Below are 25,273 nucleotides of genomic sequence, written 5' to 3' on the forward strand. Positions count from 1 at the left end.
TGCCTCTCAGTCAATAAGCAAGTCAAGTCAGAGTTCACAAGAGGATAATCATTTGGCCTCAAAAGTGATGGAGACTAGCAAAGACTCGGTAATTATAAATGTATCATTACACTGAAATATGGAATTTATCACTTTCCTCCTCACAAAACAGTGCTATTCAGATTACTTGCTACAAGTCTTCTTTTTGAGCAGAAATAAAAACTTCTTTACCACATGAAAAGTAGATCTTTATTTTTATTAAAACGAGTAAAAGAAATTCCCTCTTTTTGAAAGAATTATTGATGTAAATGTTGGAGCGAATAAAGTTACATATCAAGTCTCAAAGCTGAGAAATGATTATACTATATAGCAAAGATGGCGGTACAGAAAATTGAATGCCGTTCCTCACAAGATGCACAGCACAAGTTAAACACTTGCAAAGCACAAAGTTGCATTAGTACCACCAAAGCCAAATGAATTTGTAAGCGCAACACGCCGTTTTTCAGTTTTCCACTCCTGAGCTTTTAATGGAACATAATTAAGATCAAACTCTGGCTCTGTTTTTTCTAAGTTTAAAGTAGGTGGCAAAATTGCATGGTAACAGGACAGCACAGTAAAAGCTGCTTCAATAGCTCCTGCGGCTCCCAAAAGATGTCCCGTTGCTCCTTTAGTTGAGGAAACTGCAATATTACGTGAGTGATTTTTAAAAAGTTTCTTGATTGCTTGATTCTCAGCAGCATCTCCTAAAGGAGTAGAAGTTGCATGTGCATTGACATATGTTATATCTTCAGGCTTGATTCCAGAATCTTTTATTGCTGCAGACATACACCTAAGGAAAAAAAGCAAACAAACAAACAAAAAAAAACAACACCAGAATGCTGAATTTCCCATTATGTTTTTGTCATGCGTTCAAACCAAAAGCAAAAGTACAGACTGTTGGAAGCTGTTTAGCAGATGTATAAATCTGCATGACATACTTTACTACAGATGTGAGAAGAGATGGGGTTCACCTAACTAAACGAACATCTGCATCTAGCCATTTGAGAAAGACAACAGTGGTGAGGCCCACTACACAATCAGATTTCCTACTAAAACTTACTTGGTTAAATTCTACAGTTGAGAAAAATACAAGCTGAAAGAAAGAAGACAAAACCATCTCTGCAGATGGCATTAGTAGGTCAAGGTTCCTCTTCAAAGCAAAACTGTGAAACATTTGAAAGGAATAACTATCTGAAATTATTACAAAAATAAAGATTCCTTTCAGTGAAGTTTCTGTAGTGTAGCTGATACTAATGAAGCATTCAGCTCTGTTAAGGAAGATTCCCCAGTTTTGACCTTTTATTTATCATTAGTCCGGGGAAAAGGAGGCTGAGGGGAGACCTTATTGCCCTCTTCCAGTATCTGAAAGGTGCTTACAGTGAGAGCGGGTCAAGTCTCTTCTCATTGGTGACAAGTGACATGACAAGGGAAAATGGCCTCAAGTTGCACCAAGGTAAGTTTAGGTTGGATGTTAGGAAACACTTCTTTACAAAAAGAGTAGTCACGTACTGGAATAGGCTCCCCAGGGAGGTGGTTGAGTCGCCATGCCTGGATGTGTTTAAGAGCCGTTTGGATGTGGTGCTCAGGGATATGATTTAGCAGAGGGTTGTTAGAGTTACTATGGTTACTATGGTTAGGCTGAGGTTGGACTTGATGATCTTCGAGGTCTTTTCCAACCTGAGTAATTCTGTGATTCTATTATATTTAGAGTAAAGGGAATCGGAATGAAAATGCTCTACCCAAAGAAAATATCTGGAGATGAAAGAAATAAAGTTGTACTCCTTGTGAGTTACTTCTGCATGCTTTTTAGAGGTGAGAAGGTATCATCTACTTTCTTTCCCAAGGTGATAGCAAGGTAGCAAGGTGATAGTCTAATTCCTGTATATCAAAATGGTAGTTACTGAATATCACACTCGTGCACTCCAATTCCACATGTCCCATTCTAGCTCCTAATTACCTGTGTACTAGAATTGCCTGGATAAACTATGCTATTTTATTAAATCTATAGGAAGATACAGCTCCATAGTGGATTTTTACCACAGTTTGTCACCGAAAGGTGACCAATCACATAACCCTCCTTGCAAAGGATCACTAGCACTTGAAACTCATGAAAACTAAAAAGTAAAATGGAAGATCAAGACAAAAGACAGCAAAAGCTCCCAGAGAAATGGAAATCTTCCATTATAGCCTTCAACTCCCAAAAGCATCCATGTTATCTTAGGCTGCAGTTCGGTGATTCTCACTGTCACTAGACAGTAAGCCAACATTCAGACAAAAACGATTACTGATCTACACTGAGGGAAAAGATACATTAAAGCTGCAAGGAACATAATTACTCAAGGAGATAACAGATTATTGTGTAGAACACACTTCATAGACACACTTCTGAGTCTGGCCTTGCTTTTCCTGTCCTGTTAGGTTCATTCCAACATGTCTTAATCTCCAACTGAAGCAGCTATTAGAAGAGGACAAAATACACATTCCCCTGAAATTTTCTGACATGGCAAATCAAATGCATGTACATTTCAGATTTGATTCGCACACAGCTGCAAAAACCAAATATCAGAATGGAGATTGTATTAAAATATATTATCTCATCTCAAGGGTAGAAATGCACCATATTTTGGAGATAGTAAGATTAACTTTCAGCTACTTCCCACTGTGAATTCAATTTATATGCTATTGCAATCATAAAATATGCAAAAAGTCTATTACAAAATATTGCTGTATCATCTCAAGGGTAAACACAAGTCTGAAAATCACAGGTAAGAAACTCATGATTACTCAATTCCCACTGAAGTGTGTAGAACAATAAGCTATGAATCAAATAGTACAGAGGGAAATCTGGTATATTACACCTCCTGAAAAATTTGTTTATCTAATAAAGATACAAATACAAAGTCAGCTTTACAATAGATAATACATAAGCTTCTGCTTGATCTATTTGCACAGTGAGTGATGGAATTTTGTTATTGAATATTCACGTACATCCAGAGAAACACAAACTCCTGCATATTCCCAAACGTGCAGTAACATCTGGCCTACATAAAGCTGGCAAACAATACATGTATATCTAACTCAACTGATAATTAGTCCAGTGATAAGGGTGAGTAAACTACTATCTACTTGTTAACTACTTCTCATGAGATTAACACTAATGAAGCTTTACCATCTTACCAAATCATGCCTTTCTGCTATGCAGTTTCACCAACACTTAACCAGAATTAAGTATTCAATCATGACTGTAGCAGAGCCATACAGTCTAAATACTTTCCCTACCAAAAGACACAGACTTTCCTAAACTCCAATAATCACAATTAATGCTACAAACATTAATAGTAATTACTCTAGTAAAATCTTCCAAGCATATTATAATAAATTAGATCCTCCAAGTGCTCTTATCACGTGGTATTTCTTAAGGAATGTTATTCCCCTTCAAGAATGTAACAAATGATGTGGCCTACTTTTGCAGTGAGGTTTCTTTTCTCTACAACAAAGGGTGAAGGAGAACCTCAAAACTTTCTGTAGTTTCACAAGGTCTTGTGATAAACAAAAGGTTTCCATTGGGACTCATTTATGTGAATAGCTGAAGGCACCAAATATAAAATGTTTCCACATAGAGAAGACTTGCATCAACAAAAAGGTTGATTCTCACAAGAACTGACCTTCATCCAATTTCTTTTTAAAAAGGAACATTGTGGAACACTTTACTAAGACCTGGTAAAATTCATTTTCTCAGCTTTTGGAATATTAATTCAATACTGAACAGCATTTCTCTAGGAAATGTATAAAGCAAGAGAAATATATGTAGCCTTTATAATTAATACATGAGGCAGCTGTTGTAATCAACATAGAGATCTTACCTGAATGCACCATCTCCCTCCGGATTAGGTGCTGTTATGTGGCAAGCATCACCCGACAGTCCATAACCTAAAACTTCTGCATAGATCCTAGCATCTCTCTGTACAGCATGTCCATACTCCTCCAAGATCAGCACTGCAGCACCCTCTCCCATTACAAACCCTTCTCTCTTTGAATCAAATGGCCGACACGCCATTTTAGGGCTTGCATTAAAACCAGTGCTTAGTGCCCGAGCTCTTGCAAATCCAGCCAAGGACAAAGGACTAATGCAAGCCTCAGTCCCTCCAGCCAACATGATATCAGCATCACCCAAGGCGATAAATCGAAAGGAGTCTCCAATAGCATGCGCACCTGTTGTACAAGCAGTTGACACTGCATGATTTGGCCCTTTCAGTTGGTATTTAATGCTGATCTGACCTGCTGCCATATTGACTAAAATCTTTGGGACAAAGAACGGACTGACTTTGCTATAACCCTTGGTTTTAAATAAAGAAGCTGTATCAGAAATCTCTTCCAGTGGAACCATTCCCATTCCAATTGCCACACCAGCTCTTAAATGGTCCTGTTCAGACTGTGGAGACCAGCCAGAGTCCTTTATTGCTAGTTCTGCTGCACCGATGGCCATGACAGTAGCAGAACTCATAGACTTGATTTCTGACTTTGAAACAAAGCTCTCTTCTTTGAAATGGCCCTCCTCATCTCCCCGCGGCACACAGGCAGCCACTCTACATGGGATGCCTGCGTATTCTTCCCCATCTAGTGATGCAATCCCACTGTCTCCTTGGAGAAGGCGCTTCCACACAAGCTGAGTCCCCACACCAAGAGGAGACACCAGGCCAATACCCGTAACAACTACTTTCCTTCGACATGCAGGCAGTGACTTGCTGAAAGCTCTCTTGTGATTTCTTAAAAGCAGATTCAGATTCAGACTCCGGAGATGAAGATTTGCAGTCTTCAACAGTTCCTGTGAGCACTGTGAGAACATGGTGGGAACCAATCAATCCGTGCACATTCCTGTAGCTGCAGGGGGGAGAAAGAAACAAGACACAAACAAAACAATAGAACAGACAATGTGAGAAACGTTCTGTCCTGGTTTTATCAGTAATCCATATCATGACATCATGCGACAGGCTGTTAGGGGGCAGAGGCAATGTGACTGTGGAGCTGTGTCCCCTGGTTTCTCTAGCAGCCTCATGTGAATTTTAACTCTCCAAGAAGAAGACACACTGGATGTACCACATTTCTCAGGATCCTCCACACGATTTTCTGATTCTGAGTGATGGGAGAAAAGATCTCTTGTCTTTTCCAGTAGGTATCCAGTGGAGAGTCTGCCTATAAAGAATTCGGCTTGCTCGCTTTCTTCTGATTCTATTTTTTATTCATTTTGATTTACTTCTCTTAATTATTCTGTATTATCTCTTATTTCTTTTAATAAATTACTTTATTCTATCTCAATCAGGTTTTTGCACTTTTCCTTCCCTCCTCTTCTCCCAAGGTGAGGGAGAAGTATCTCATGATTAACTCTTCAAACTACAACACACGCCAAGTCTGATCTTGCCGAGTTAATAAGCTGCTCTTTACACAGCACCCTAGTGTGAACACTGCAGGAAGGGACGTAATTCCTGTGTCTGTCATCAGGAGTAGTACATGTCACCTCTGTGGGCTGCAAGGCACTCACTGGTTTTGCTGCAAACTTGCCTCAGAGCTTTAACTACCAGCTGTCTGGAGATACCAAGAATAAATATACACTACTTCATCCTTCTCAGAGAGACCTGAAAATGTCCCAGCATTATCGTGCTAAGGATGCCATAGTATTAACCCTTATGTCAGCCAGGGTTGGATAGGAAACAACGTAACAGCACTGTTAGGCCACAGGTTAGGGATTGGATCTCTTCCTGACACTAACACAACCAGGCACCTTGGACAGGTCTCCTCACCACCCTATGTCCACCCACGCTTCATCAGCCTAAGGGTATTTAGAGTAGGGTGGGAACAGTACTTCCAATGGGTGTACCACAGCAGTGCTTTGAAAGGCCTGTAAACTGAAGGGGAAAAAAAATATAACAACATCATTTTCGATTGCAATCATTTTTCAGTTGTGCAGACTGACATGCCTACCTTGTGAGGTTTACACTTATAATCTCATAGAAACATAACGATTATGCAGACAAATGACATACTAACACCGCTCTGCTTTTCAACACTGCCATAGCACTTACGCCATACCCTGCAGTCTGGCTATGGACTGACTGCTGTCAGAAGCCAGGTAACACACGGCCTGCAGCACTCCCAGCTCCCCTGGATGTAACACCACGGGAACTGCCCGTGATGCCAAGTGAGAGCAGCACTTCATGCAGGACACACTGGGTGCAAGGAGCAGGCTGAGCAGCACGAGGCAGCGCTGTGTCCACCTTGGTCCCAGTCACATGCATCCAACACACGGAAGCAGAAGGGATTTGACTCTCTTCAGAAGTAATGACTTGTCTCCAGCCAAAGCGCTCTTTACACCCCTGCCCATTTCCAATATTCGACGTGGGATTTAGGTCAGCGAAACGCCCTCCCTCCCTCCCGCCGATCCCTCGCGGTACCTCGGCCGCTCAGCTATGCTTGGCTCCTCCTCCCTCCCCCGTTCCACTATGGAGGGACAGGGGGGAGGACGTGTGCCGGCTTCCTAGTCGATCCCCAACGTCACGATCGGCGGAAGGAGCGAATCGGTGACTCGACGATGTGCTGCCACTGATGTGTCCCCTCCCACCAGGCCACGACTTCACCGCTGGGATTGCGCCGGCGCATTGCGGCGCTCGCCTGGTGCAGCTCAGGGCTGGAGCCGGAGCCATGGCGGGCTCTGCGGGTCTGTCCTCATCGCCGAGCTCCCCTGCCGTCAGAGAGCTGTGCAAGAACGCGCGGGACACCTTCCTGGAGGCCTCTCGGCTGCTCCTCACCTACGCGGACAATATCTTGAGGTGAGCGGCGTCCCGTCCTCTTCCCCCCCTCCCCCATAGGCGCCCTGTCGCGGTGGGGGCCGTCACTGGTGTCTAAATTCTGTCGTATGTCGCCTATAGGGTGTGGATGAAACTAAACGCTTTATAAAGTAGCTTGCAAACGACTAACGCCGCGTAGTGTAGGTGCCCCGCTTCTCAGTGCTCCTGTGATTTGCAAACTCAATTAAAACTTTCGGTTTCTTCAGGAATCCTTATGAAGAAAAATACAGGTCGATTCGAAATGGAAATCCAGCGTTTTCCACGAGGTTGTTGCCCGTCAGGGGAGCAGTTGAGTGTTTGTTCGAAATGGGATTTCAAGAGGTGAGTGGAACCTGCTCATTTCTGGCTCCTCCATTGCTTTGTGAAATAAGATTTAAAGCTGTTTGTGCCTGTAGTAATTTATAGACAATAGGTGATTGTCCTTCTCTGCTCAGCTCTTGTGAGGCCCCATCTGCAGTACTGTGTCCAGGTGTGGAGTACAAAAAAGACATAGAGATTTTGGAAAGGGTCCAGAGGAGGGCCACGAAGATGATCAGGGGGCTGGAGCACCTCCCCTATGAGGACAGGCTGAGGGAGTTGGGCTTGTTCAGCCTAGAGAAGAGAAGGTTGCGGGGTGACCTCATTGCAGCCTTTCAATACCTGAAGGGAACTTACTCCCAGGAGGGGAGTAAACTCTTCGAAAGGGCTGACAATAGCAGGACACGGGGAAATGGTTTTAAGTTAAAAGAGGGGAGATTTAGGTTCGATGTTAGGGGGAAGTTCTTCACTAGGAGAGTGGTTAGGCCCTGGAACAGGCTGCCCAGGGAGGTTGTGGGTGCCCTGTCCTTGGAGGTGTTCAAGACCAGGTTGGATGGGGCCCTGGGCAACCTGATCTAGTAAATGTGTATGTTTGGTGGCCCTGCCAGGCAGGGGGGGTTGGAACTACATGATCCTTGAGGTCCCTTCCAACCCGGGTCATTCTGTGATTCTGTTACGTTGTTCTGGAAGGGGGGTTAGTTTGTAGCCAGTTCACAGTGCAGCTGCACAAGAACTAGTGTTGTTGTGACAGCTGTGAAGGGCAGCAGATTATTAAAGTAGCGGGATGGTGGGACTTACATGGTTAAATGACTGTGAAACTGCTTCTTAATGTTGTCTCAAGTGAATATTGATTCTGTTGCAGTCCTAAAGATGCATTTCAAAGATTGGTTTGCGTGTTGGAATGGTCTTTGTCGTAATATATTTTAATGCCAAAGCTTGTTGAGCCAATATCAAGCTTTGTATTTACAGCAGTGCTGGGGGGAAAGAAACAACATTTGCTTAATAGTGCAAGGATCTTGCTCTAGCTTTGCTTTATTTTGTTTGTGTCATGCTGCAATGGTGTGTGGGTAACATACATTGTTATGTAGGTCCGGTTATCGTGAGACACCTCTGTCTTCAATGCTGGTGAAGTCCATTATTTATCCTAATTTTAGGAACTAAATAAATGCTTGCGGAAATAATTGGTGACTTCAGAGGAAGAAATGGTCTGTAGGTTTATTTGCAGACTGATTCATGGGAGATTACTCTGAAACAAGGTGTTTTAGGCAAGCAGGGAGTGAAGCACTCAAGAAGTAATAGCTTAGTCATTTTCAGGCCTGTTGTAAAATGCTACTTCCTCTTCTGTCAGATCTTTAAGAGTGTATTGGCTCAGTATTCTGGTTATAGTGCCAGCTAAGGCTGGAGTTAACAAACTTTTCTTCAACTTCAATAGCTACAATTGTTCCTTCTTTTGTCTGCCTGGTGAGCTAACTTAATTTTTAATTAGAAATTAAGAAAAAAGAGGGGGGAAAGAAAAAAGAGGACTTCTGGATTGGTACCATCCATTTAGTTTTGTGGTGATTCTGTGCCTACAAGTAAAGCACTACATCTACAGTGATGGGTGACCTAAGGTAACAGTGTTGGTAAAAATGTTACTTGGCTTAACAAATAGACGTGCTGTAGCCTCAGAAACTGAAACTTTTAAAACTATGAGCGTTTCAGGGTCTTTTTGTTTTTAGTAACCTATTAGTACCTGTTAAGTGTACTGCTACCGATTCCATCCTAATTACTGTTGGCTTTTTTTGGTTATAGTTAGCAGTAATCACGTTGCAATCAAAGATAGGAACCCAGCCCTCCAGCGGAGTACAGCTCTAATAAGAAAAATATTTCTCATCTGAAAACTTAAATATGAGTATAGAAGATAATTATACAGGGCTGCTTCTCCAAACATAGGCTGTCCTCTTGTGTTGTGTGGCATTTCACTGCTGTGCTGTGAGAACTGTTTGGTTTTCTTTTTATTTCTGTTGCTGCTTGCTCTGCCAGACTGTGCTTTTGTTGTCTGTGTGTTAGTTTGCAAAATAAGTTGCTTATTTAAGTTAAATGTAACACAGTGTTATTGTGACTGCTTTTCCTTTAGGGTGACCGTAGGTACTTGATTTTATAGCTTCTGCTTTGAAGGATCTACAAGTTTCTGCTGTAAGGAACCCATTCTGAAGGTGGAGTCCTGTGGAGCCTTAGTAGGCTAACTTCTTTTAAATGATATAGCTGTTAGTCACTGGTATCTGTATCTATTGCACGCTTAGACCTGTGTTAACTGCTGTATTAATTTGCCCAAATTTCAGGGAGAAACTCACATGGTTTTCCCTAAGGAGGCATCGATGGAGCAACTACGTAAAATCAGAGATTTAATTGCTGTAGAGAGGAGTAGCAGGCTGAATGAATCAAATCAAGTCCACAGATCAGGATCTTCTGAAACTGTAGCCAGTGCTCAGACAAGTGCACGTCAGCCTTCAAGACCTGCTGACTCTGTTCCTGCCCCTGACCGTCAGCAGCCAGAAACATCACTTCTGCGGTCTCTCAAAATGGTAATTACTGCCTGAATACTTTAGAGAAGCACCAGTTTTGAATGTAAAGATTAAAGGAGTCAACTATTGGAACAGATTGCTCAGGTTGTATAGTCTCCAAAAATGTGATTTTTTTTTTTTATTTTTTTTTTTCATGAACTGACTGGATAAAAGCCTTGAGCAAGTTGGTCTGACCTCATAGCTAACATTGCTTTGAGAAGGAGCTTAGGTTAGTGGTTGGTTGGTTGTTCTTTTAAATCTTTAACACGAGGCATGCCATAAATAGAACATTAGCAAAAGATTTTGTTGAATATGTACATAGGCGTGTTTTATTACACAGAATCACAGAATTGTAGGGGTTGGAAGAGACCTCTAGAGATCAAGTCCAACCCCAATTGGACTATACAATATTGATCACGTCATCATGAGAAGTAGCTGATTTGTATTGGAAAGAGCAATACAGGGGAGCAAAGAGGCATAGGGAGGCTAAATCTGTGGTATTTGTGTGGAAGCCAACAAAAGAACTAATTCGCATGTTTTCTCCATTTTATCTGGGACTGTTTCCTTTGGAGTGTCTGATGTGATGCTGTGTTTCGGTTTGCGGAGAAAAACAATGTTGATAGCACATCAGTGTTTTTAGGTTTTGCTAAGCAGTGTTGTACAGAGCCAAGCTGTTCCAATTTCTCAGCTCATAATATCAATGGACTGGGAGGGTGCAGAATCAGGGCAGCTGGCTTAAAACTGGCCAAAAGGATATTATATGCCATGTGATATAGTGAAGAAAGAGAGTTTTGAAGGGGGTGAGGGTTCATCTCACTCTTCCACAGCTTGGGGGGCTAGTTGGGTGTCAGTCAGTGGTGAACTATTGCTTGTGTATCACTTCTTCTATATGCTTATATATATTTATGTATGACATATGTATGTATATATATGACACACACACACACACATATATATATACACACACACATGTGTTTGTCATAATTATCCTTTTCTTATTCTGTATCTTAGTGAATGGTTTTATCTCAACTCACAAATTGTGCTTTGTTTTTCTTTTTCCTTTCAATTCTCACCCACATCCTACTGGGAAGGGAGATCTGGTGGTTCTCAGCCACCTGCTGAGTTAAACTACAGCATATGTTTATTATTGTTGACATCTCAGTTCACACATCATGACCTGCGTGTGTAGGCTGTAAGGGAGAGACAGTAATTTAGCAAGGCAAATACATTTTATATTTAGTTAAGCTGAGATGAAGTTCTCTGGTGATGAAGAGGCAGAGTCCTCCTTTCAGCTGAAGTTATCTTGGCCTGAAGGGAGAAGATTCTTAAGAGTCTTCCCTTAAGAGGGAAGATTTAGGTTTGATGTTAGGGGGAAGTTCTTCACTAGGAGTGTGGTTAGGCCCTGGAACAGGCTGCCCAGGGAGGTTGTGGATGCCCCGTCCTCGGAGGTGTTCAAGACCAGGTTGGACGGGGCCCTGGGCAACCTGATCTAGTAAGGGTGTATGTTTGGTGGCCCTGTCAGGCAAGGGGGTTGGAACTACATGATCCTTGAGCTCCCTTCCAACCCAGATCATTCTGTGATTCTGTGACTCTTAAGACCTCCCATTGCTTTAGAAAATGAAGCAGTTATACTGTTTGAATGTTGAAGAGTGCTTTGGTTTAACTCTGAAGCTTCCTCCCTTAGAACCATTGTGACGTTGTTCTTAAATAAGTTGGTGCAAGATGAATTCTTCCGTAAGCTTACTTCTAAAGCATCCTTCAACAGAGTGTGTCTATTTTAAATGAAATTATTAGTATGTTGTTGGACGCTGAACTGTGACATGCTGTTTCTTACCTATCTAAAGATTTGTGGCAGGGAAATGATACCACATGGATTCAAATAAGTAGATAGAATGATTGGATGTACTTTACTTTTGGTATTTCAGTTCTGCTTCTTATGTTTACTACTTTATCCAATTTTGTAATAGTGGTAGGAAAATTTTATGAAACTTCTGGAGAGACTTGCTGTAGTCAGTGCTTTTTTCTGGGTTTCTTGTGATTCAGCATGAGCTGTGGGACCAAAACACATTGCAGTTCAGAGATAAGTGGTACAACGTTTGTACTCAATTAGATATCTGTATTACTGCTGAGTTTTTTTTTCAAGGACTTATAATAATAACGCTCTGAATCTGTTAAGTTTTCGTCTATATGCTGCGTTATGTAGAATGAAGTCTGCAAGATACCTTCTGGCTTTGCCTTGGTGATTTTTGTGTGCACAGGTAGAGGTGTTTTGTTTCTTCAGTGAGCTGTTATATTATTGTATGCAATTTTGTCTGATATTAGAGATTTAGAACAATCTTTTTAGTGAAAGCATTTTTATTTCTTATGTGTTGCACCTGTGATTCATGGGATTCTTGCTATATTGTATCTCAAGAGATAATGGAATTTTTGATGACGCAAAGAAGCTAGTTAATAAGGTTAATAAAACTAAAGGCTGAAGTATGATCTGTTGCTAGAGAATGGGAGAGGCTGAGTAACTTGGGTCAGTTCAGCCTGGGGAAAAGAAAACTGAGGGTGGGGTTGTGGGGTGGGGATATGATTGATGTTTATAAATATCTAAAGGGAGGTTGTAAGCAAATGGATGAGGCCAGGCTATTTGCAGTGGTTTGTAGTGAAAGAACAAGGAGCAGCGATCTAAAACTTGAACACTGGAATTTCCATACAAACATGTGGAATAACTTCTTTTTGAAAAGGATGACAGAGCACTGGAACAGGCTGCCCAGAGAGGTTGTGGAGTCTCCTTCTATGGAGATACTCAGGGCCCATCTGGACACCTGCCTGTGTGACCTATTGTAGGGAAACTGCTTTAGCAGGGGATTGGGCTCAATTTCTTGAGGTTCCTTCGAACCCCTGCAACTGTGGTTTTGTGATTTTTACACTTTAAGGTATGCAAAGTGGGGTGGGAGGGAGAGGATGTGTTAAAGAAAGTTCAGAAATTTGTCAGCAGAGTTGTCTTTTAAACATTCCTCTTTGTTCTGACTACATTGTTTACTAAGGATAAAAATAATGCAACTGTGAGTATAGGATTGTGACTGATTTGAGCCAGATGTAGAAGCTTGGTTCTCCTGGTTAAAGGTGGAGGCTTATAAGACATTTAGTAACTGAAAATCCTTTTGCAGGCTGCAGATATCTTGACAACACTTCAAAGCAAATGTGAGCATCTTATCTTAGCGTATGAAAATACTTCTCTTCAGCAGAAAGCACTAGCTTTGATTCCCCTCCAGCAATTGAAAGAGAAGGCTCAGAAAAAGCTAGCACAGGCTACAAGACTGGACAAAGGTAATGTTGCAATGTATATGGAAGTAGCAATATTCTTTCTGCTCTACTCATCTACCGTTCTTTAGGTGTGGATATCAAGTCATATATATGCAGATTTCAAATGATGTTTCTGTGTTACAGTTGCCTTCTTCCTCATTACTAATTTTCAAATTATCTGTTCTTTTCATATATTTTACTACTGATTTTATTTTTCTGATTGCTTTTATTCATCCATCCATTACTACTTGCATGTAGAAAATTTGAAGTCTTGATTTTTGAATAGCAGCAAGCTATGGCAGACGAATGAGCATCGAGAGTGAAATAAATACAAGAGGGAAATGAGCCTTTTCTCATTTATAGTTATCATTTTGAAATGGCAGTTTTGCTTTTCTGTCAGTCCTACAATTCCAAATTCAGAAAAAATTCCAAGATACTGCTTCTCTGTTTAAAATCATGGTAGTGAGATCTTGCTTTTGACCTTTCCAAAACACGATCTGATATGAGAAGAAACACTATTCTTGCAAATGCTAAAATGAATGAGATTGTTCAAATTATGCAGTTGAAAATAGCTGGGCAGCAGAGAGAGTTGTTCTCTGTTCATGTACATCATATTTGTCATTCTTTCTTTGTAGTCTTTTCATGAAGGACCTATCTACAGGCAAAGAGAAGAATACTGATATAATAGTGGTTGAATTTGCATAGGTGTATTCTGGCTTATATTTTGCTGTCCATGAAAAGAGCATGTAGGCTGCACTCAAAATCTTCTGTTCTTAGAGGGAAGTTTGAAAACATAAGTCTACATTTTGAAAGCAGTAATGTAGTAAAATTTCCATTGTTACTTAATTAAAGTCAGTCCAAAGTCTCAGTTTTTTTGGGTTTTGATTAGCAGATGATCTTCTCTTGGCAATGTGTGTTTAATGAAGTTAGGAGTCCATAGTGTTCTGTAGTAGGCAGAGTACTTCAGGAGATACAAATTGAATTTAGATAAAATATATGCATTTCGTCTATTCCTTCCTCACTGTCCTGAGAAAGAACAGTGCACAAATTTGGTACAACTTTCTTTAAACTGTTTTTCTCAAATACTTTTTGTCTTCATAAGTGTGATCTGTCAGCAAACTAGTACATAAAGTAATCATATATTAGTATATATGATTGCAGCATGGCCACCTAGATGGTGGAGTTAATAGGAAGACTTGCTTTAATGTTTATGATTCTGAGGAGGAAGAGGATGTGCTTTGAACAGTAGAGCAGGATATACATTTAAAGACTGAAGAGTTTAAATGATGGATCTCTTCTTTTAGAAGGCCGAATTTTATAACTTCAGGTAGAGTGAGATCATTTCCAAATGACAGAAGAGCAACAATATGTGAGAAGACACCTGTTGTGAGCACAGGACAAAGAGACGGAAGAGTCTGATGCGGTAGAATCAGAGTAGAAAAATAGAGACATGCCATGTCATTTTGAGTAAGCTGACAAAGCTGTCACTTGCTGAGGTTATAAACGAGCTTATCTTTATTTACCTAACATGTATGCATGTTCTATGGTACTTGAACAGGCATTCTGCAGACAGCTTATATTTTACCTGGTTGGGTATATTGCTGTTGGTATCTGATTGAGATCCAAAGCAATTGTTATTCCTAATTTAATAGCAAAGAACAGGAAAAGAATACTTGGGAGCAGATAAAGAGTTAGTGTAGTGCCTCTTCCATAGCCCTAGAGAGAGGAAATTCATCTGGCTTCACTGTATATTCAACTTGTTCTTCTCAGAATTTCCCAGTTCTCACTCTAGCTGTAGTGAGAACTAGGGAATGCAGCTGGGAGTGCAGACTTTTGTTCCTGAAATATAGTTTGCCATTATTCAGTCTTCACTTAAATTTTCTCTCTCAAGTGTTTAAGCAACGTGCAAACCATTTTATCTCACTTTGTGTAAATCCTACAGGTGAACATGTGAATCAGGAGGACTTCTTGTTGTTGGAGCTCTTGAATTGGTTTAAGAATGACTTCTTTCATTGGGTAGATAACCTGCCTTGCCGCAGGTGTGGTGGTCAGACTGAAATTAAAAGAGACTACCTGTCACCAACTGATGATGATCTAAGGTGGAATGCTGATAGAGTGGAGAATCATTACTGCAGCCAGTGTCAGTTCAGTAATAGATTTCCAAGGTGAGCATACAAAGATCTGGGTTTTTTTTTTTGTTTGTTTTTTTCATTTCTTTTGTGAAATGGCTTTGTATTTATGCACCTTATGAATAAGTGGTAAGTTGTTGGATCAAACGTTGGAAAGCTTTTATAAGTACCGCGATCAGATGGTTGATGAAACAGCAGCATCTCTCAGTTTAGAATTTTTTTAAAGAAAATGAATTGCTTTCGTTTACATGGCTTTGTTCTGAATGTATGCCTGATTTTTTTTTTTACTGTTAATATGATAATTTCAGTTTCTAAGCAAAGTATGTCAATATTGCTATATTATTATTTTTTTAAGTATCTTAAGAAATGCTATTTCACTTTTTTTTTCATCTCCCAGAGAAGATAAAAGCAGATCTTCTGCTGACTTTGTAGCAGAAGAGAGCAAATATTCTATTTCTAGGTACTTTTGCAAACAATCAAAAGGGCCACCATACAATAGTCATATTTTAAGCTTAAGTCTGAGTTAATCTAGAAAACTAAAAAATCAGATGAATTTCAGTGCTGCTATGAACAGGTGATAGACTCATCAGAGTCAAAGTGAAAGTAGTATTCAGCTCATACTAGTTTTGTGCAGTACAGCAATCATTTCCATTGTCTTCTGTGGACTGAATGGCACAAAAATCTGTTTAAATCATTGCAAGGGCAGTCATGATGTAAATATTTTGAAAGATGAAATATGTTTTCCTTTATTCTACTTTTTTTTTTTTTTCCCTCCGCTAGGTATAATAATCCAGAGAAACTTCTGGAAACCAGATGTGGACGCTGTGGCGAGTGGGCAAACTGTTTTACACTGTGTTGCAGAGCTATGGGGTTTGAAGCAAGATATGTCAGGGATTGGACAGGTAACGTTATAAGAGAACATACTATTTTAATACAAGTGTATGCAAAATGAGACAAAATGTTTGGGCTCTAAGGTTGTGTTAGTCCTTTGGGCACTGTGTAAAATTATGTAGTTTAGCTAACAAATGAATATAAATTCTGTTTCCCCTCTTGTCTGATAAAGTGAAATATAGTTGTGCAACTAAGGAGAGATGTCTGACTTCAGAGTGATAGTCTCTTGTTGAATCAAAGGGAATGTGATCCTAAGGCAGAAAGAAAAGGCTCTGCTAACTTGTCTGAATATAGATTTATTTATTTTATGTTATTTTATATTTAATGATTATTTCATATATTATAATTATTTCATATTTTATGTTTACTTCATAAGTAAGGAAAAGTTTCATTATTCTGGGCCATTAGAGAGGATCTATTCCTATAACTCACTGCCTACTTTGGGCCTTTGTTATTTAGATCATGTATGGACTGAAGTATATTCTGCGTCTCAGAAAAGATGGCTTCACTGTGATCCCTGTGAAAATGTTTGCGATAAACCTCTCCTCTATGAAATTGGATGGGGAAAGAAGCTTTCCTACGTAATTGCGTTCTCCAAAGATGAGGTGGGAGTGGTGATTTAAAGAAACAAACAAAAAAATACCCAAACCGAACCAGTCCTGCTCCCTCCCCTCACAAAAATCCCAACGCGTTGCCCTGGGGCAAGCGTGTGAAGTATTCCATCTTAACGTGATTTCCAGAATTATTAGATCTAAGAAAGTACTTTGAATAGTTAAGCTCTTTAAATCAAGATATTTGGGAATTTTGATTGCTCTGTTTTCTTTGTCTTGTTTGAGGTGGTTGATGTCACGTGGAGATACAGCTGTAAGCATCCAGAAGTACTCACTAGAAGGACAGCACTCAGTGAAGCTAAACTGCGTGAAACAATTAATGCAATCAATAAAAAGGTATGTAGCTTAAATAGACCTCTGCAAGTGAAATGTGTCTTTCCAGGTCATGGCATCCTTAAACAAAGATGTTTGTTTTGTAACCTGTTAGGAATGTCCTTGCTTTATGGAAAATACAATAATGTTACCTGTACCATTAACTGTTTAATTTGTGTCGCTCAATTCCTTCCTGGGAATTGTTGGAATGAGGAAATTCTGTACAAATGTCTCATGGGCTGGATTTCCTGGTCTCCTCCTTATCTTGTTGATGTCACTCTTAGATTACACAGTTTCACTTTCAGAAGTCTAGAGAACTCCAGTAAAAGATGTGTGTTGGCATCTCCAAGAGATAGTGCTGTGTATGTTGGTCTATTGGTCTTATTATTCTATCCATGTTTATATTGATGCGGCTCATGAGCTGATGTGTGCATTTTTTGAACAAGAAAGATGTGTTTCAGATAAAATTTTCATTAAGAACTGAGTACAAGGAAGAAATATAGATGTGCTTCCCAAACACCCCTGGATTTCTCTTATGTTTCCTTTTCCACACATAGTAAAAAACGGTCTGAGATTTTCTATGCTGCATGCTTTCCTTCTCTGTAGTACTGTTAAAGCTTTCTCATTGGTCTACTAGAACAGCTTTGTCAATCATTTTTGATGAGCTCTTATTTTGATGAATAAATTGCTCTCCCTTTCTCCAGGCTAAATAATACTCGCACTCTGCCTCCCACTTGCCTGCTTTTTCCTCAGCAGCTTTTTAGGATAAAAGAAACAAAAGCAGGAAGTTTGAGCCTTGATAATGAATAATGGGGTTCCTGGAATCCATTTCAGTACACAAATGTACTGCCAACAGCATCATTTATAGGAGACTTAGTTATGGATTTTCCCAGTTATAAGCAGTGTTCATTTCTGAGTCTGAGCATTATGTGTATCTTATTGCTGTTAGCAGCTGTATGCAAAAGTCTGTTGGAAAGTGTGGAAGGAAGGAGTGGTGACAACAATTAAGCATACTTGTACTCTGCTTTTTAGAGACTCCTGTGATTCTTGTGTTGTATGTGGCTTGCCTTTGGAAACACCCTGCTTGTGTAAAAGCAGTGTTCTTCATCAGCAATTTCCAGACACTGTTAGGACGGCTGTAAAGCAGCAGCCAATTCTTGCCGTGGTATCACCAGTATCAGTGGTGGTTACCCCTGACACTGGGCTTCTCTCAAGGCAGCTGAAAGAAAATAGTGGAGTGGAATTAATAACTTAGGGTAGGCAATATCAAACTTCCTCTTGAGCTGGAGTGAGCAGATACCCAGATACCTAGGCAAGTGGCAGGTTCAGGAAGATGTAGTGTTTCAGTAAGGAATTCTGGAGTCACCGCTCATCATTCATTAGTTATGTTAGAATTGCTGGTTGGCAGCTGGAATCCCTGCAACTGGCATTGTTTCTCATAATTTCTCTATGTCTGCTTTTCATTCTTACATCCAATTCTACACTGTTTTCTGGAATGAGGGCCTATCAATTTTTTTCTGTTCCCTAATAGCAAAAAATTTCAAGGCTCAGGACTGCTTTTTGAGATGACTAGAATAGTTATTGACCAGGTTTCAGGTCTTAATGGGCTCAGCGTGTATGCCTTGTATGGTCACTGAAGTGGAAAATACGTGTGTAATGTACTCAGTCTTGAACTTAACTTTCCATTATTGTGCAAATGTACCCGCAGTTAAGGAAAAAGGCTTCACCTGCCATTTCTGTATGGTTGATGTGAGAGCCATGGGGACTAAAACCTAGCCTCTTAATGATTGGTTTTTTTAATTGTGTTTGAAGACACCCCTAGTTTTATCGATGTGGTCAAAGATCGTTATAAAATTATCTTTCTTTTCCTCTAAATTTTGTTTAATCTACCTGGAAGAATGTTTTTTTGTTTGTTTGTTTGTTTTAATCAGCTTTCTGATACCTGCAAAAATAGGTATGTAATAGTTTTTCTGATGGAATCAGTCACTGTGAATTAATTCTTTCACTGACCAACTGAATCTTTTGTTTGGATTTAATCACAAAATCAAGACAACTGCTAACCAAATCACTCCACCTTTAGAAAAGAAAATTGTGACCCAATAACTATGCTTGTTTTCTCTCTGAGGTACAGAATAGATATGAATAACTCTAAAATACATTAAGTTTTTCATCATCCAAGCAAATATATTATAAACATAGCACAAGCCTGAATTAAATCTGCATAGTTCATGGAAATTTACAGAACGAGCACTAAATACTGTTGTCAAATAACTGTATAGTTATAACTGGTTGATGAACTGGTTGTATCTGGCACACATGCATTAAGGTTTTGAATTTCAAATGTTGGCCTGTTTTTTTTTCTTTTTTTCCTGCTGGTGTCACTCTAGGGCTGTATTGAATGCATGTTTCTTTCTGAACTTTTTATTTCTTTCTTATATTTATTTTCAGAAACAACAGTCTTTGACAGAAAGCAGAAAAAAAGAGCTCTTGGAAAGAACAATTGTGGAACTTGCTGAGTTCATTTCTCCTAAAACACCTAAACCTGGAGAATTTGGTGGAAGGACATCAGGTTCGATGGCTTGGAGAATAGCCAGAGGTGAAACTGGTTCAGAGGTATTTAACTTTTCCACTGGTGACCATCCTAAAGGTAGTGTACAGTTGTACAATCAATAGGTAAACAGAGGTTTAGACAGATCTTTCGTTAAGAAAGATTATCATGATGGAAAGATAACCTGTAATAAATGGAAATGCTCACTGATGTTGAAAGCACACAGTATACTCCACAAAGGAGCAATCTCCAGAGAAAAAGATCCTTCCTCAGTAGGTAAAAATGGGATCTAGGAAAGGTGGAACCAGGCTCCACCCCTTCTGGTAGCATAGCTGAATTACCTTCACCTGTACTCCTGCAGCTGACTCATTGCTTGCCTCAGGTGGTCATTCAGAGGTTCAGGCTGTGATCAACAGTTTCCCATATGGGTAGCTAATTAGAATTTCTGTGACTACAGTCTGCAGAGGAATAGAGCTTTGTGAGTCAGGGGTAGGTGAACTAAGAATTATGTTCAAACAGTGAAAACTGTAAAAACATTAGGGGCAAGTTAAGTAGAATTCAGTAGTGGTACACTAGAAAGATGAGGATTGGTGGCGGTCCATTGATTCAAACAATGTTTGGGAATAACTGAGTCATGCTAAAGTATTACATTTTATAATTAATAAAATAATCCATTTTGATTAGTTATGATGCAACAGAGCTAGGAAGTTTTAGGGCAGGTGGAAGCTTTTGGGAAGACTTTAAAAAGTATGTGGTTATGGAGTTTGTAACTTAGCTTTTTTGAAATTGATTCATTAACATGTACAAGCACCTGAATATGACAGTCACAGACTTTACATTTGATATTTGGAATAACCGTACAGTCGTTGATTGTACAAGAAATAGAAATATACTCAATACTTTTTCTAGTCCTAACATGTTACACTTTTTTTTCCTTAAATTTGCAGATTTTATGTTCTTTGCTTAATAATTTACTTGCAAAAGTAATTGTGTGACTATTTAAAAAATAATATTTTTGCTCCTGTCTGGGAAAGTGGCAAGTCTGTTGTAGGAAAGTAGTTCAGAGGTCTCTGTTTTCTGTAACAAAAGGATTTATGCAAACTCTTTAAAAACTATGACGTGATTTTTGGGGCTTTTTTCAGTTGACATAAAAACTGAGAAAGCGTGGTACATTAATTAAAAGTAACATCATATTACTTGAAATGTTTTGGGAAATTAACATGCTCATCTTTATGTCTTTTTCAGGAGAGAAAAGAAGTGGTTTTTATTCCCTCTGAAAAAGAGAAGGCTTCTAAACTTTTCCACCTCATCTACAATGTTGTGGAAGATAGTTATACACGGATTTCCAATAATAATGAGCAAATAAGTGGCTGGGGAACAGGTGTTTGGAAGGCAGAGTCTATTTGGAGAAAAGTTGAAACAGATTGGAAGATGGTAAGGATTTATCAACTGTTAAATCTACCATGGAAGTATGACAGTGTCAGTAAAGTAGAAAATCCTTGCCTGTGTTTGGCATCAAAACCTCTCTGGTGCCTATAGAATTTAGCGGATGCTCATAAATATTACTGGAAAGTTTCAGGTAAGATTGCCAGATGATTTAAGAAATCGTGAATAAATTTAGCTTGCCTTTCAGAGCGTTAGAATCCCTGCTAGAGCATCAGATCTTAAAAACTTGTTTCCTTCTTATGCTTCTGGGCAAGCATGTGATACTGCTTTAGTGAAAAGCAGTACTTGTCTCAAAAAAAAAAAACAACAACACTTGCTTTGGGGAATAGCTTTATAGCGTGTATCATATCTCTTTGATGCACAGCCAAAGGAAGAAGTTGTCATCCTAAACATTATGGTTCCATCTGCAATAACACAAAAAATCTTATCGTCCAGATTATCGTATACCCTGCCCAGACTCTTTCCCATCTGTTAGGACACTGAGCAGCAGAAGAATCATATGCTTTAAATCTAGGAAGAAAAGAGTTGATGCCTGTAGAATAGGAAGGGGTCACTTACTAACAAGCTTTTTCAGCAACAGCTACCAATGGTGGAACTGAACATTCCTCTGAGCTACTGCAGCTTGTTATTGTTCTGTTCCCTCTCTCATCCTAGTGGCCTGAAGGGTCTTTGGCCAAATGTATGTCTATCTTAAGGAATAGTTCGGTTTTTAGTAATAAAAAATGGAGCAATGGGCATAATTCTCTTCTAACGTTTTCTGTATTGGGTCTATATATAACAACAGATATTTATACAAACTGGGAGGAGAACCTCTTGAGAGCAGCCATACAGAGAAGGACTTTGGGGTCCTGGTGGACAAAAAGCTGGACATTAGCCAGCAGTGTGTGCTTGCAGCCCAAAAGACCAACTTTATTCTGGGCTGCATTAAAAGAGGGGTGGCCAGCAGGGAGGAGGTAGTGATTGTCCCCCTCTACACAGCTCCTTTGAGGCCCCATGTGGAATACTGTGTCCAGGCCTGGGGCCCCTAGTACAAGAAGGACACAGAGCTCTTGGAGCAGGTCCAGAGGAGGGCCGCTAAGATGGTCAGAGGGCTGGAGCACCTCTCCTATGAAGAAAGGCTGAAGGAACTGGGCTCAAATGGTGTTTGTAAAGGATGTATTTATGGCTAGTATGTATGATTTACCTTATTCAAGGCATGAGGTCCTAGGAGAAGTGCTGTGTGGCAAGGAGTCACATCTGCAGAATCCAGAATACTGAGCAACAAAAATGAAACTGTGGACCTATGGTTTTATATAAAAGCCAGAAGTCTGCTTTTGTTTAAATAATGAGCTTTAATGAAAATGTTGAAATAGAGTAGTGTTCCTAGTGAAGGGCTATGAATTGTGTACAGTTACCTAACTGCTGAATAAACTTAATGATTTAGAAAGAAATCATATAAAAAGCAGTAATGTGAACAGTTTTAAAGCTTAATAAAGAATGAAAGTATATCCTTAAGATTGAATAACCTTGTTACAGGGATTAATTAAATATGTGTTGATCGTCTCAATTTTTCATGTGACTATGTCTTGTTTTTATTTAGGTTTATTTAGCCAGAAAAGAGGGGTCATCCTCTGCTTCTATCAGCTGGAAGTTTGAATGCAAATCTGTTGGTCTAAAAATAGATAACATTTCAATTAGGACGAGCAGTCAGACATTTCATAGTGGAAGAATCAAGTGGAGACTTTACTCTCCCGCAGCAGAAGTTATTGTGGTAGGAGGTAAGTGTGAAATTACATCATGCAGCAAAAGTGTAATTGCAAAGGTGTAGTTTATATGGGGAGAACACTAGGCAACTGTTAAGAATGAAATGTAAACATATGTTGATATTTCTAATTTAGTCTTTTGTAGCAAGGTGAAAAAAACTGCTGTTTAATCAGAATTGGTATAGAAAAAGGAACAAAAGCAAGTTTTAGTAATCTTCACAATACTACTTTGCAGATTCGTGGCGTTAGCAAAAACACAGTGAATAAAAGCTGTGTGTTTTACAAGTAAGGACAGAGGTTTGTATGTGGTGGTGTCAGTCTTGAGTAGATCCTCTGAATGTGAAAAATACAGTAAAATTCTGCAGCTGTTAGGTTTTTTTTCTGCTACTGATAGACTGATTTGTACAGTGGTGACTCAGATTCTTGAACATTCATGACACATTACCCCTTTAATATGAGTTCTAGCATTGTGTACTGTTTGGAGTGGACCCTTATTTTGTTAATCTTTTTCTTCCAACAGATAAAAATCTTACCTCCTATTCGGATTTTTGCGGTGCAACAGAAGTTGCACTGGAAGCAACTCTAAGTGGAGGGGATGGTAAAACTGCATGGCAACACACGCAGCTGTTCAGAAACAGCTTAACAGGATGTGGAGAAAATTGCTTGGAGATTATTATTAAACTTGCTGACCTCTGAGAACCTGAAATAAGGTGAACTTCATTGGATTCCTTGAAGACTCTGTACTGTGGAAACAACCCAAGGTCTTGGTTGGCAGTTCATGACTATCCTGCAGACAGCTTATTCCTGTTTCAGTCTTTCCATTTTGCCAAATGGAAACTGCATGGGTACTGAGTAGGTAACCATCACAATGAAAGCCTTCTTTGCTTTGAAACTTAAAAATTAAGGGATTGAACCATTAAATTAATGCTCTTTCCTTTAACTAAAGAAAGGAAAGCATTTCTTAGTAACCAAAATGTGGTCATAAGAGCACAGAGCAGTTTTAATTTGGAGTTCTGTGGTTAGCTTACTAGTTATTGGGGTATTCGTTTTGTTGTTTTTTTTTAAATTTACTTCTTGCAAAAACAATGTGAATTCCATTTTCTGATTAAAACATTGTGATGATTTTAAAAATATTTTAAAAACTAATAGAAGACAAATATTTTCAAGGAATAATCTGTTTTTGTGTAACAATTAGCTGAAATTAAGAGAAATAAGAAAGCGATCTTAAAATGATCTTGTTATACATCTAAGTATTAAACTTGTGTTTAATACCTAAAAGTGTTTGGAGTTATGATAATAGACTAATTTTGAAAGAAATGTTCATTATGTTCCTAAGATTTTGTCCTGGCTTGTGATATGAAATCGAGACTTAAAAATGAATATCAGATTTTTTTTCTATGAAAAAGATTATTCATTATACATACTGTTTTACAATATAAATTTAAATCTATGCACCTTTAAAAAGATTTATGTAGCGTGTAGGTGTTGAAATTGTTTTTTAAGCCATTGTCTTGAGGTGCTTTGAATACTGTTCCCAAATTTGGTGTAAAAGTGTATACGATTTTCTGTTACTGTATACAATGTTTAAGTTTCTTTGGGGATAATAAAACTGCCACCCAGGAGATTTCAGATGTAGCTGTGAATAAACTATGGAGTGAATGTTCAGATGAGATAGTCTTTATCAGAGAATTTGAGGAGAGATACTGGGAGATATAAGATTACTTCTATTATAAGGCTATAATACAAAGTTTAAGCTATAGTTTTATTTTAAAATAAGTGGAAAATTAGGGATGATATCCCTAAGGTCGGTGTGATTTTAAAGGTTTTTTTCTTTCTTTTTGTTATTAAATCTGACCCTTCCAACCGCTGTATTGACTTGAAACTATTCTCAAAAATCATTTGTGTTGAAACAAATCAAGTATATTAAAATGTGTGAGTACTATTAGAAAACTGCAAATGCATGGTGAATGTAGGCACTGAAGTTATGCTGTAGACATCTTAAAATAGTAGATTATAACAGCTTAGGAGTGATAGAATGATACGCAATAGATTATATGCTTTTCTTTGGAATGCAGATTGCCAGTTAATGGGGGAATAAAGAGGGAATCTTGCTCCCTTAACACAGAATGACTGAGTGACAGGTGGATGTATGGAGGGATGTTGGTCTATACTTGACTAATGCCCATTTCCATTCAGATCTTCTCTTGCTTTAGGCTCAGCTAAATGGTAGCTCAGAAAATTTTTGAGTGGGAACCAAACAAGTAAGTATTACAGTCTGCTATAGTGGAAGAAAGTAGTAAGAAAAAACCTCTCACCTTTCTGTTTCATAATTATGAGAAGTTATTTCCTTAATTTTATTTCTTAAAATAGAGGACTATCAGGAACTGTAAAGGAGCTTAACTACACTTGATAATTTGAAAACAGGGCAGAATAATTTTAATAGTAGTAACATGAAAGTAATTTTCTCGCAGTTTTGGTCACAATCTTTGGGGGAAGAGAAATAACTTGAAATAACTTATTGAAGTCAGTCATCCACTCAAACGGGAGAATAGGTAATGCTCATTATTAAACTAAGCTCCATAAATCTAGTTAAACAATAA

The 25,273-nt window shown here is 39.0% G+C and overlaps 2 protein-coding genes across 5 annotated transcripts; one reads left to right on the plus strand and one right to left on the minus strand.

The window, feature by feature from the left end:
• Positions 1 to 205: 205 nt before the first annotated feature.
• Positions 206 to 6,525, minus strand: OXSM (3-oxoacyl-ACP synthase, mitochondrial). Of its 3 annotated transcripts, none has more exons than XM_015853975.2 (3): positions 6,468 to 6,525; positions 3,882 to 4,899; positions 206 to 808 (listed from the first exon to the last, which is right to left on the minus strand). In XM_015853975.2, the coding sequence occupies exons 2-3, from the start codon at positions 4,862 to 4,864 to the stop codon at positions 406 to 408; spliced, it is 1,386 nt and encodes a 461-aa protein (XP_015709461.2). In that variant the 5' UTR covers positions 4,865 to 4,899; positions 6,468 to 6,525; the 3' UTR covers positions 206 to 405. The 3 variants fall into 3 exon arrangements, with proteins under 3 accessions (XP_015709461.2, XP_015709462.2, XP_015709463.2); XM_015853976.3 differs by having other exon boundaries at positions 6,291 to 6,525; XM_015853977.3 differs by having other exon boundaries at positions 6,099 to 6,525.
• A 150-nt stretch (positions 6,526 to 6,675) lies between these two features.
• Positions 6,676 to 24,555, plus strand: NGLY1 (N-glycanase 1). 2 transcript variants are annotated; one of them, XR_014942955.1, is made up of 12 exons: positions 6,676 to 6,842; positions 7,067 to 7,181; positions 9,479 to 9,721; positions 12,859 to 13,018; positions 14,937 to 15,159; positions 15,904 to 16,025; positions 16,474 to 16,619; positions 16,851 to 16,961; positions 19,386 to 19,584; positions 20,731 to 20,919; positions 22,511 to 22,688; positions 23,194 to 24,555. XR_014942955.1 is itself a non-coding variant. In XM_015853973.3 (12 exons), the coding sequence occupies exons 1-12, from the start codon at positions 6,715 to 6,717 to the stop codon at positions 23,367 to 23,369; spliced, it is 1,956 nt and encodes a 651-aa protein (XP_015709459.3). In that variant the 5' UTR covers positions 6,676 to 6,714; the 3' UTR covers positions 23,370 to 24,555. The 2 variants fall into 2 exon arrangements, 1 of the variants encoding a protein (XP_015709459.3); XM_015853973.3 differs by having other exon boundaries at positions 19,386 to 19,550.
• Positions 24,556 to 25,273: the final 718 nt, after the last annotated feature.

This window comes from Coturnix japonica, chromosome 2 (assembly GCF_054131305.1).
Source record: "Coturnix japonica strain WE chromosome 2, WE-NBRP24, whole genome shotgun sequence".
Classification (NCBI taxonomy): domain Eukaryota; kingdom Metazoa; phylum Chordata; class Aves; order Galliformes; family Phasianidae; genus Coturnix; species Coturnix japonica.

What these genes read in the sequence shown, in the direction of transcription:
- OXSM (XM_015853975.2), bottom strand. Translation starts at nt 4,864, where the DNA reads ATGTTCTCACAGTGCTCACAGGAACTGTTGAAGACTGCAAATCTTCAT. An exon ending in GAGGGAGATGGTGCATTCAG is followed by an intron (nt 809 to 3,881) that starts GTAAGATCTCTA and finishes TTTTTTCCTTAG; the next exon opens with GTGTATGTCTGCAGCAATAA.
- NGLY1 (XM_015853973.3), top strand. Translation starts at nt 6,715, where the DNA reads ATGGCGGGCTCTGCGGGTCTGTCCTCATCGCCGAGCTCCCCTGCCGTC. An exon ending in TACGCGGACAATATCTTGAG is followed by an intron (nt 6,843 to 7,066) that starts GTGAGCGGCGTC and finishes CGGTTTCTTCAG; the next exon opens with GAATCCTTATGAAGAAAAAT. An exon ending in GGCTACAAGACTGGACAAAG is followed by an intron (nt 13,019 to 14,936) that starts GTAATGTTGCAA and finishes TAAATCCTACAG; the next exon opens with GTGAACATGTGAATCAGGAG.